This window comes from Eleutherodactylus coqui, chromosome 3, assembly GCF_035609145.1.
Source record: "Eleutherodactylus coqui strain aEleCoq1 chromosome 3, aEleCoq1.hap1, whole genome shotgun sequence".
Classification (NCBI taxonomy): domain Eukaryota; kingdom Metazoa; phylum Chordata; class Amphibia; order Anura; family Eleutherodactylidae; genus Eleutherodactylus; species Eleutherodactylus coqui.
The window spans coordinates 293,119,097-293,131,233 of NC_089839.1; the positions used below are offsets into that span (position 1 = coordinate 293,119,097).

The following is a 12,137-nucleotide window of genomic DNA, read 5'->3' on the forward strand; positions in this document are numbered from 1 at the left end:
CAGCGCACAGCTCTGCTGCATAGATTTTTTCATCCCATAAATAGGGGATTACCACCAGCACAGCTGAGACCTACACACACTGATCACCCCCTGGTCATGTGACTCCAGACTCCTCCCACACAGGTGACTGATTACATGAAGGTGACCTCATCAAAGGTGCTGTAAGCACAGGGCTGCTGTCCGGCTCTGCAGGTTTTTCATAAAGTGAAGGACCTGTGATGATGTCACCATCATGTGATCAGGGGCGGAGCTCAGGGCCCAGGTGAGTGATCGTGGCATCTTCACATGTAACTCACGCAGTCACTGACTTACAGATAGGTGGTCGTTACTATTCTATAGCAGCGGAGGCCGCGGGGGTTTGTAGCGAATGTAGTCCACCTGTAATCCGCACAGGGATGATGGACCTGTGGTGACGTTACCGTCATGTGATCAGGGGTGGAGCATGCAACTCAATCACAGACGGACAGGTGGTCGCTAGTAATTTGATTCATTAAGCCATCCTTACACACTTTTAAATGTATGTGGCAAGAAAATAATTTTCGTCTTTCTTCCATTTTGCGCACGCACATTTAAAATCAAATCCGTTAAACGTACAACAAAAACAGAACCAAACAGAAACTTTTGCCACTCAGTTCCATCGCCCATTGACTATAATTAAAAAAATAAATAAATAAAAGAGGCCGAAGGGTCCTTTTTGCTTTCCGTTTTTCTAGTGCAAAAAAAGTGCCGCGGTCTTTAATGTTTATGATTTAAAAAAAAAGAAATCAGATGGAACAGAAACAAACTGGGCCCAACTAAAGCTCAGAAAAGCCCATTGAAATCAACAGGAAGCAAAGAGATAAGCAGTCGGCCAAACTCATGTGTCGTCGTCGCCTCATCTGACGGGACCAAAAATATCTGACAATACAATAGTGTAGAATTCTGCAATTAATTTGTTACCAAATGCTTCTTGTCCACATTATGGCAAATCTAGCCAACAATAGAGTCTCACATAGCTGTGCCAACTGGACCACCCCTATGGGCGCATATGAATGTCATAGAGGGGACTCGCCTGCAACCTTCCCCTATTAGTCAATGTGGAGAGCCATTGTTAAGAGCAGTGTATGCTCTGGGTGATTCAGGGCGACCTTGTTATTAAAGTCACATGTTGATTTGAAAGGGTGCCTATGTAATACCACGTGTGTCCTGTAGAGGCTGCAACTCCCTCCAGCGATAACTGCCTGACCCATGACTGCACACCAGTGAATCCTCATTTTGAGACGCGGTTATTCACATGGGACACCCCATGAAAGACTGGAAACACATGGCATATATTGTGCTTTTGGAGGGGCAAAAACATACAGCGCTCAGATGTGCAGATGTTCCTTGAACTGATTCTATAGAACATTTGGTAGAAAATGTCTTATCTGAAAAGATTAGAGATGAGCGAGCACCAAAATGCTCGGGTGCTCGTTACTCGAGTCGAACTTTCAGTGATGCTCATGAGTTCGTTTCGAGTAACGAACCCCATTGAAGTCAATGGGCGACTCGAGCATTTTTGTATATTGCCGATGCTCGCTAAGGTTTTCATTTGTGAAAACCTGGGAAATTCAAGAAAGTGATGGGAACGACACAGCAACGGATAGGGCAGGCGAGGGGCTACGTGTTGGGCTGCATCTCAAGTTCCCAGGTCCCACTATTAAGCCACAATAGTGGCAAGAGTGAGACCCCCCCGCACTGTCAGCATAAAGATCGTTCTCCTCTGCCACAGCTGTAACAGCTGTGGCAGAGAACGATGTTAACGATGTTAGCCCATTGAATTCAATGGAGCCGGCAATACAGCTGGCTCCATTGAAAGCAATGGGCTGCCGGCGATCGCGGGATGAATTGTCGGGAAGGGCTTAAATATATAAGCCCTTCCCTGCAATTCATCCAGAAAAGTGTAAAAATAAAAAAAATATATACTCACCTTGTCCCGGCAGAACGATGTTAGCCCATTGAATTCAATGGAGCCGGCAATACAGCCGGCTCCATTGAAAGCAATGGGCTGCCCGCAATCGCGGGATGAATTGTCGGGAAGGGGTTAAATATATAAGCCCTTCCCTGCAATTCATCCAGAAAAGTGTAAAAATAAAAAAAATATATACTCACCTTGTCCCGGCAGAACGATGTTAGCCCATTGAATTCAATGGAGCCGGCAATACAGCCGGCTCCATTGAAAGCAATGGGCTGCCCGCAATCGCGGGATGAATTGTCGGGAAGGGGTTAAATATATAAGCCCTTCCCTGCAATTCATCCAGAAATGTGTAAAAAAAAAAATATATATATACTCGCCTAGTCCCGGCAGACGGAGTTCAGCGCGGCCAGCGGCAGTCCCCCTGAACTGCTCTGAACAGCTGTGAGTAGTATTCAGCAGCCGGGGATTTAAAATTGGCTCAGCGGGACCAATTAGATGAGAGGCAGCAGTCACTCACCCATTCATGAATTCATGAATGGGTGTGTGAGTGAGATCTGCCTCTGATTGGTCAGGCTGTGACCAATTAGAGGCAGCTCATTCAGCAGGCGGGGATTTTAAATCCCCGGCTGCTGAATACTCCTCACAGCTGTTCAGAGCAGTTCAGGAGGACTGCCGCTGGCCGCGCTTAACTCTGTCTGCCGGGACTAGGTGAGTATATATTTTCTTTTTTATTTTTACACATTTCTGGATGAATTGCAGGGAAGGGCTTATATATTTAAGCCCTTCCCGACAATTCATCCCGCGCTCGCCGGCAGCCCATTGCTTTCAATGGAGCCGGCTGTATTGCCGGCTCCATTGAATTCAATGGTCAGTGCTCGTTTAATCGAGACGAGTACCGCGTGGTGCTCGTCTCGAGTAACGAGCATCTCTAGCACCCTAATACTCGAACGAGCTCGGACGAGTATGCTCGCTCATCTCTAGAAAAGATTCATTCTGACAATCGCAGCAAGGAACACATCATACATCAACACATTTTGCTGAGATTTGGGGGGGGGGGTGTAAATGGTGCAGTTCTGAATACTACACAATGGATGAAAGGGGCTTCAGCATTATATGGATTGTCCGGGACTTTACTATTAATGACGTATCCTCAGGATAGGTCATCGGTAGTTGGTCAGTGGGGGTCCGCTACTCGGAACCACTGCCAATCATCTCATATCAGGCCAGCTGTCATTGTGGAAAGAACCAAAAGCAGTCAGCGCTGCCTTGACTGAAGCGGTCAAGGTTGGTAATGCATTGAGTTCAACGGGAGCTGTGCCTGCAATACCAAACCAGGCCACTGCAATGTTGACAGCGCTATCTGCTGTGGACACGGTCTCTAATGACAGTGACTCCAATACCAGCTGATTAGCAGGGATCCCGAGTGGCTGTCTTATCTGCCATTGTTCTTTTGCGGATCAAGTTTAAAAAGTTGAGAGCATTTCAATTAATGTTAACTTCATTAAAGGGGTTGTCCCGCGGCAGCAAGTGGGTCTATACACTTCTGTATGGCCATATTAATGCACTTTGTAATGTACATTGTGCATTAATTATGAGCCATACAGAAGTTATCAAAAGTTTTATACTTACCTGCTCCGTTGCTGGCGTCCTCGTCTCCATGGTGCCGACTAATTTTCGGCCTCCGATGGCCAAATTAGCTGCGCTTGCGCAGTCCGGGTCTTCTGCTGTATTCAATGGAGCCGCTCGTGCAGAATGCCGGCTCCGTGTAGCTCCGCCCCGTCACGTGCCGATTCCAGCCAATCAGGAGGCTGGAATCGGCAATGGACCGCACAGAAGAGCTGCGGTCCACGGAGGGAGCAGACCCCGGCGGCCATCTTCGGCAGGTGAGTATGAAGACGCCGGACCGCCGGGATTCAGGTAAGCACTCTCCGGTTTGTTTTTTTAACCCCTGCATCGGGGTTGTCTCGCGCCGAACGGGGGGGAGGGTTAAAAAAAAACAAAAAACCGTTTCGGCGCGGGACAACCCCTTTAAGTGTAAATAATTCTGTCCCGGAGTCTCATTAACGTGTTTATTCTGGGGAGAAGATCCTGCTTCTATACAGAAAATATGTTGTGAATATGCTTCTATGAATATTTGTGTGTTCTCCGGGGAGGTAATTAGTGGAGCGTCCCGCTGGTAATGAATAGACAGGATATCAGGCTGGAGAGATGTGAAAAGAATGAACATGTTGTTGTTTTTCCTCCTTACAGGATGATCTGAAGAGAAGATCTATGTCCATCGACGACACACCCCGGGGAAGTTGGGCTTGCAGCATTTTTGACCTCAAGAACTCCCTACCTGACGCCTTGCTTTCAAACCTCCTGGACCGTACCCCAAATGAGGAGATCGATCACCAAAATGAACACCAAAGGAAGTCAAATAGACATAAAGAAATCTTTGCACTACACCCAGCTCAGGACGAGGTACATGAAGCATCTGACAGCGTGGCATAGCTGTGGGCTCCGCCGTGTACATCAGTCCTAGTAGATTAAATTTATATTTAATATCTTAATAAGAGAAAGTGTTATGAGACGTCTGTGATCTAAACATAAGAGCATTTCCCCCCGTTAAGCTTAGATGGGAAAAGTCTGCTGTACACAGGAACATGTTACATGCTGCCTTTTCATTCACTTCTATAGCAGTTAAAGGGATTTTCCAGAGAAATACTATTGATGACCTATCATCAGGATAGGTCATCAATAGTTGATCGTCTGGGGTCCGTCGCTAGAGACTCAGGCCGATCAGCTGCTCGGGCATCTCCTGTCATTGCTGCTACATGTTGGAGTATGGAGCAGAAGCTGCTGCTCCGATCCCTGTGTAGTGGCCGGCGTTTGTAATTGCAGGTGCTGCTGTCATTACAGTCAATGAGAGCTGTGCCTGCACTGACAAACACTGGCCACTTCATAGGGGTCGGAGCAGCAGCCTCTGCTCCGTACGCCTGTGTGTTGTGGCACTGACAGCTGACGCGTAATCAGCTGATCCCATAGGGTCTTGAGCGGCAGACGCCAGCCAATCAACTATTGATGACCTATCCACAATAATAAAATAAGATGCTTTTATGCACACTCACAAAACATAAACTCAACATACATAACAGCTATCTTTTTTACCACTATGTCTTAACTGGGAGGTTGAAGTTTTCAATATTGTGTATACACCCGCAATGGTGTGGATGAGCCCCTTTATGGATTTATCAGAGGTACATTTATACACGATTGGTCAATTGTGTGCGGGTTCTCTTGGGGGGGTTAATACTTGGTTACTCAGCCCCAGAGTGGCAGTGCTTAGACTACTGATAATTCTTCTCTCTTCACTTTTCTGACCTCATGGGCAGATATGTGTACCACTAGTTTGTGATTACACTGTGTTTCTATTATGGGTCCTTCCACAGTAAGGCATAGGGTAAATAGTTTTCGGACTGGACCTCTCAATCTCAGTGTATTGGTCCTTATATAGGTGGACACTTAGAAAAAAGTCAGTCGGTGGTTAAGGATGACTCCACAGTATGGGGGGGTCAAGCTAGAATATATACCTACCCGTTACGTCTTGTATAGGGCCCAGAGTGGTACTAGGGTCCTAAGTTGTAGACCGTAAGTGATATAGTTTTAGGTCAAATATAGATCAAAATCTATTCTTAGTTTTTTATGTGGATCTTATGTGGATCTACGGGTGTATATACAATATTGAAAACTTCAACCTACCAGTTAAGACATAGTGGTAAAAAAGATGTCTGTTATGTATGTTGAGTTTATGTTTTGTGAGTGTGCATAAAAGCATCTTATTTTATCATTGTGAAAAATAAAAGCTACATTTTAAGCTACATAATCAGTACAAATCTTATAGGTTTCCTACAGTGATTGGTTAGATTGGGTCGGAAACCCACTGTCTCAGTGATTAGTATTGATGACCTATCCTGATGATAGGTCATCAACAGTATTTCCCTGGAAAACCCCTTTGAAAAAAGCAGTGTAGAACACTCTTGCTTGGCTGTTTCAGTAATCCCGACCAGCTCTAATCATGGCATAAACATGGTACATCGCTGCAGACTCGGGAACTGCACTGCCTGCTGTCAGAAGACAGCGATCATTTAAAGGGGGTCTGTCATCTGTTTTGCTGAAGCAATACTGATAGCATTAGACGGGAGCATTGGAGCAGGGTATAAACCTACCGGTGACTATGAGTAAATAAAGTTTTAATTGCTGGGGCACCACCGCTGCAAGTGACATGATGGCAGGCCTTCTTCCTGCAGTGCCCTTTGCTCTCCATTAAAGGGGTTGTCCCGCGAAAGCAAGTGGGTCTATACACTTCTGTATGGCCATATTAATGCACTTTGTAATGTACATTGTGCATTAATTATGAGCCATACAGAAGTTATAAGAAATTTTTCACTTACCTGTTCCGTTGCTGGCGTCCTCGTTTCCATGGAGCCGTCTAATTTTCAGCGTCTAATCGCCAGATTAGACGCGCTTGCGCAGTCCGGGTCTTCTTCTTTTCTCAATGGGGCCGCTCGTGCCGGAGAGCGACTCCGTGTAGCTCCGCCCCGTCACGTGCCGATTCCAGCCAATCAGGAGGCTGGAATCGGCAATGGACCGCACAGAAGCCCTGCGGTCCACCGAGAGAGAAGATCCCGGCGGCCATCTTCAGCAGGTAAGTAAGAAGTCACCGGAGCGCGGGGATTCAGGTAAGCGCTGTCCGGTGTTCTTGTTTAACCCCTGCATCGGGGTTGTCTCGCGCCGAACGGGGGGGCTGTTGAAAAAAAAAAAACCCGTTTCGGCGCGGGACAACCCCTTTAAGTTGCTTTGACTGATGGCTATAATGGTCTTCTGATTGGATGCTACGGTAGTCAGTCATAGTTGTAGAGCAGCTGAATGAACAAAGTGGAGGGCGCTTCAGAGAAGGCCTGCCATTGTGGCACTTTTGGTTATGGTAGGATTTCACCACGTTTCCCTGCCCACACCTAGGTCTGTCAACATTTTTGCATCGGCAGAACTGCTTACTGACTCCCTTTCAGACCTCTGATTTCATACGTGATAGACATTATCTCTCCTGGAATCATTGCTTCTAGGAAAAATCCGGTGGCACATGGAGTGCCTATAGCTGGAACCTCTGAGATGACTGCTCTCTACCCATATTTGTGTTCATAAAATCTAATCTAAATGTTGTGTCTGCAGGATGAGCCCATTGAGCGTCTCAGTGTACCGGAAGTACCAAAAGAACATTTTGGGCAGCGGTTGTTAGTGAAATGCTTGTCCCTCAAGTAAGTCCAGCATCTTGCATACACATCGCATGGAATGCACTTTACATTTGATTGAATACAAGTGAGCGGAGAGCATGCTGTATCATAATCATCACCATTAGGCATGGGGCACATTGCCATATTTTTAGTGCATGTACTGTCTATGTAATTACATGGACAGCACATAGAATGGTAGAGTTGGAAGGGACCTCCAGGTTCATCGGGTCCGACCCCCTGCTCAGTGCAGGATTCACTAAATCATCCCAGACAGATATTTGTCCAGCCTTTGAACACTTCCATTGAAGGAGAACTCCCCACCTCCTGTGGTAACCTGTTCCACTCATTGTTCTTTCTCACTGTCTAATATCTAATCTGTGTCAGTTTCATCCCATTGCTTCTAGTCTTTCCTTGTACAGATGAGAATTAGGGCTGATCCCTCCGCACTGTGACAGCCCTTCAGATATTTGTAGACCGCTATTAAGTCTCCTCTCAGCCTTCTTTTTTGCAAGTTAAACATTCCCAGATCCTTTAACCGTTCCTCATAGGACATGATTTGCAGACCGCTCACCATCCTGGTAGCTCTTCTCTCTGGACTTGCTCCAGTTTGTCTATCTCTTTCTTAAAGTGGGGTGCCCAGAACTGGACAAAGTATTTCAGAGGAGGTCTGATAAGGAAGAGTAGAGGGGGATAATTACCTCACGTGATCTAGACTCTCTATGCATCTCTTAATGCATCCCAGAATTGTGTTTGCCTTTTTGTCTGCTGCATCACATTGTTGACTCATGTTCAGTCTATGACCTATTAGTATACCCAAGTCTTTTTCACATGTGCTGCTGCTTAGCCCAATTCCTCCCATTCTGTATGTGCTTTCTTCATTTTTCTTGCCCAGATGTAGGTCTTTGCATTTCTCCTTGTTAAATACCATTTTGTTAGTAGCTACCCGCTGTTCAAGCTTTTCTAGATCTTTTTGAATACTCTCTCTCTCTTCCCTACTGTTAGCTATCCCTCCTAGCTTTGTGTCGTCGGCAAATGTGATCAGTTTCCCATCAATTCCCTCCTCCAGAGCATTTATAAAATGTTGAACAACATTGGGCCTTGTGGTACATAGCACTATATACATGGCCGTTTCTTAACATGGACCTATGAGAAAAAACTCATGGCATGTCCTATTCCTATCTGTTTCACGGATAAGAAAAAGGACATGACAATGCCCCAGGATGTGCTGTGTCCGTGTGTATTGGACAGCACATGGGGGGCATCTCGCAGTTACGGCTGTGTGCACCTAGCTTTAGTGGTAACGTCACATACATTTTATTACACTTGTTAATCTGCAATTCGTATAATGGTTGTGATTTTTATTACTAGTCTTTAAAGGATGTGAGCACATTTTTTTTATTATTGCCTCGTAGCTAAATGAAGTATCTTACAAATAGTCTTGTTTAAAGATCTCCCATTTTGTGTGCATAGCCCCCTTGCACACCTACGTGTCCCCATGCTAACATGTTCTCTGATTATTCAATCAACTGACCCCTACTTCCTAAAGGTATCTTTATTTGGCATGACGCTCTTTTACTTTACACAGGAATTATAGTCGTTCAGGTGAATGGAGGCAGAGCGGGCCAGAGATCGTTCCGGCCACCCGCCTCCATTCACAGTATATAGGGAGTCATTCATAGATTGAACGACTTCTGTTTACACCGAGTGAGGAAAACTGCTCTTTCCTTTTCAGTGAGTTGAAACTGAACGATTGATGACAACTCAGTGACTTCTCGCTGAGTGCCCTGTTGGGGCCACGTGTCCATGGGCTAATGGTCACCCCAAATTGATTATTCAGGCAGTTATCGGCCCGCAAAAAGGTACCTTAAGGGTGTTTTTGTTGTTTGTTACCATGGAGACACATGGTCTGCAAAAGAGCTGTATACATAGAACGGCAAGAGATTTATAATCAAGACTTTAAGCTGGGCGGATTTGTTTTTTAGTTTGGATGAATTGGAGCAATGCAAAAAAGTATTTAAAGGTGTTATCCCAAAGACTAATGGTATCCCCTATCCACAGGATAGGGGGCAATGTCATGATTGGGGGGTATCTCAGCAGTGTCAAATTTTCCTCCTTAATGTAGGCTTTCTGCACACCCTGCAGTGAGGATGAGATTGAATGGGTCGGTGCCGCTGCATTCACTTTCAGTGGGACTGTTGTAGATGCCTGAGTACAAGCGCTTGGCTATTTCCATCAGCCCCATTGTAATGAATGTAGCTGCGGCAGCGTGTGCACGACCGGCGCTGCAGTCTGACATCTCTGCAAGTGGGAGATGTAACCCTGCAGGGACGAGAAGAGGGGATTCCCATTCTCAGGATCGCTAGGGCTCTCCATGTTGAGACCCCCACCGATGGGACTTTTATCCCCTGTCCTGTGAATATGAAATGACTTTGGATTTTGAGATAACCCCTTTAAGGGTCCGTAAATGGAACAGAGGATATAACTAGGTTGGAGGAATACTTCTAAGATCTGATTTGCTGGATCTCTTGAATATTTGTTGTCATTCAGTAGTAAAGGGGAGAAATAATTGGAACTACTCCCATCTTTCAGTCCTGTTTCTCTTCTGATGCACCCAATGTTATCTGTGCCTGTCCCGTGTCTCGTCTTACTCGCTATACGAGGCTCCGGGGACGTCACATGAAGCTTCAGTCTCGGCGGCGTTCTGGCCTGAGGAGATGATTTCCATCCCTCATCAATAATAATGTCTTTTATTAGTCATAATCTGCATCAGATGCCCCGGGGGGCGCTGCTCTGATAGTCTGCTTTATGTGAGCGGCCAGATTACATATACAGGAGGCGATGCACAGCTGCGGAGGACCGACTCCTTTTAGTGCTCTTGCGCATATATTTTGTGCTTTGTATGTTATTAGTTTTATATCATTTGCCAACCAGACTTAGACAAAAGGACCTACCCCTTTATGAGCAGGGCTCTCAGCGCAGACAATTGCTCATAAAGCAGGAAATGCAGATGTTTTAGGGGGTTCTATAATGGATAATGTGAAGGGTCCAGGACGAGTCCTATCTACAATCTAATAGCAAAAACAATTAACTTTAATGGTTTAAAGAGAATCTACAGTTTATAAGTTACTATTATATTATGGGCCTCGACCCTCATGTGTTGCTGACAGAATCGCTGCTGCAAACCTAAGAAACAGACGGCAATGATGCATTCAGCTTCCAGTATTGCAGTACATCTAGTTGGCCACAAGGGGGAGCTGGGATGTTATCTGAATTTATGACAGTATTTTAAAAGCAAAAAATCTTTCTTATTGAAGAGTGAAAACCTCCGGTCCTTACTATTGGGAGAGACTTCGGGGAGATGCCAAATTTTATCCAGCCTAATGCAATTTATTCATAAATTCCTGTAAATCTCCAGAAAACGCATAATTTTGACACCCCCGTGCCCCCTAAGGCTGGCCGCACACAAACGGGTTGGATTCTGGATCCTGCACTGGAATCCGCCCCTGTGCCCGGCTGGTGACACCGCGTACCTGTCATTTTCTTTCTGCATATAGTCTGGACGGCTCGCCCTCAGACATGTGCAGTACAGATTTTATTTTTTTTTTAAACTCCTGCTTTTCTCACGCTATTGGCTAGCGATGACACAGACTCTGCAACCTTACCGCAATGTCAATTGCATAAGGGCTGCGGGTTGGACGGCTTTCATTCACTTCAATGGAAGCCGTCCGCGTGGAATCCGCTCAAAAATAGAGCATGCCGCAATTTTTCCTCTGCAAGTGGAAAATCACAATTATTTTCCGCTCTTGTGAAAAAAAAAGTATTTGCTGCAGAACTCTGAGGCGGACACCAATCCAGTCATGTGCAGCCGGCCTAAACAGTGCCTGCTCTGGAGTGTATGTGCGCGTAATATGTGCCAAGATGAAGCGTGTCACGTTCTTTTCTTGTGCGCGCATTTCGTGCGCTGTTTGTGAGAAGCACAGCTGAAAGTAGAGTAAAGTTTATTACTGAGTACTACCCGCACAAAACCCGTAAGTGTAATACGCTGTAAAAACGCTCGTGTGACAGGGCCCTTGCAGTGCTCAAAATTCTGTTTCATTGTATTCTTTTAGGCTTGAGGAGGAGTTGTAACATTTTCACATTAAAATGACTAATTTTCAGTTAGAGTGGACTTTGATCTTACCATGAGCCCTTCATGTACACCGCCTCATTCACACAGTGTACAGGGGTATATAGATGGGTATACACTGCATGAGGGGGACACATAATGTGGATATTTATTGGTGCTGTTCTTATTTTCCCTCTTTTCTTCCTTTTCTTAGATTTGAAATAGAAATCGAGCCGATCTTTGCAAGTTTGGCTTTGTACGACGCAAAGGAAAAGAAGAAGGTGGGTGAAGGCGGACCTGCGGGTTCTGTACAACCAATATTAGAAAATTACTTAAATAGCAGCTCCATAATGTTGTTTGCATTGTAGGAGGGTTCCAGAAGGGGCAGCAGACACTTATACGACACCTAAAGGCTCTTTTACACGGGACAACCTGTCAAGCATGGATACCTGACAGGCGGTCGTAGTAATGATCATTCTAGTGCTTTTACACAGAAATGACTATCACTGAGGTAATGAAGGCAGAGTGGGACCGGGGATAATTCTGTCCCGCCTGCATCCATTCACAGTAAACAGACTGTCGTTCATAGATGAAGGCAGCTTGTTTAAACAGGCCGATCATTGTTCAGTTTTTAGGCGTACAGTCGGGGCATTTGCACTGAACGAGTCGTTCTCATTCTCACTGGATTGCGGGAATCTGCACGATTTATCTGCCCGTGTACAAAAGCCCTGAGGGCTCATTTACTTCGGTGCTATGGATTCCTTTTTCCGGTTTCATCAGAGAAGTAAGAAAATTGAATCCCTTCCAAAATGGATTCATTCTA

At 45.5% G+C, this 12,137-nt stretch overlaps 1 protein-coding gene across 13 annotated transcripts in view; it reads left to right on the forward strand.

The window, feature by feature from the left end:
• The window catches only part of DOCK7 (dedicator of cytokinesis 7), a 162,661-nt gene that overhangs the window by 22,287 nt on the left and 128,237 nt on the right, over window positions 1-12,137 (forward strand). For all 13 annotated transcript variants that reach the window (XM_066597707.1, XM_066597709.1, XM_066597711.1 and 10 more), the window contains exons 6-8: window positions 4,187-4,399; window positions 7,148-7,233; window positions 11,529-11,595. In XM_066597707.1, coding sequence (XP_066453804.1) covers window positions 4,187-4,399; window positions 7,148-7,233; window positions 11,529-11,595 — 366 coding nt within the window. The remainder of the gene's footprint in view (window positions 1-4,186; window positions 4,400-7,147; window positions 7,234-11,528; window positions 11,596-12,137) is intronic.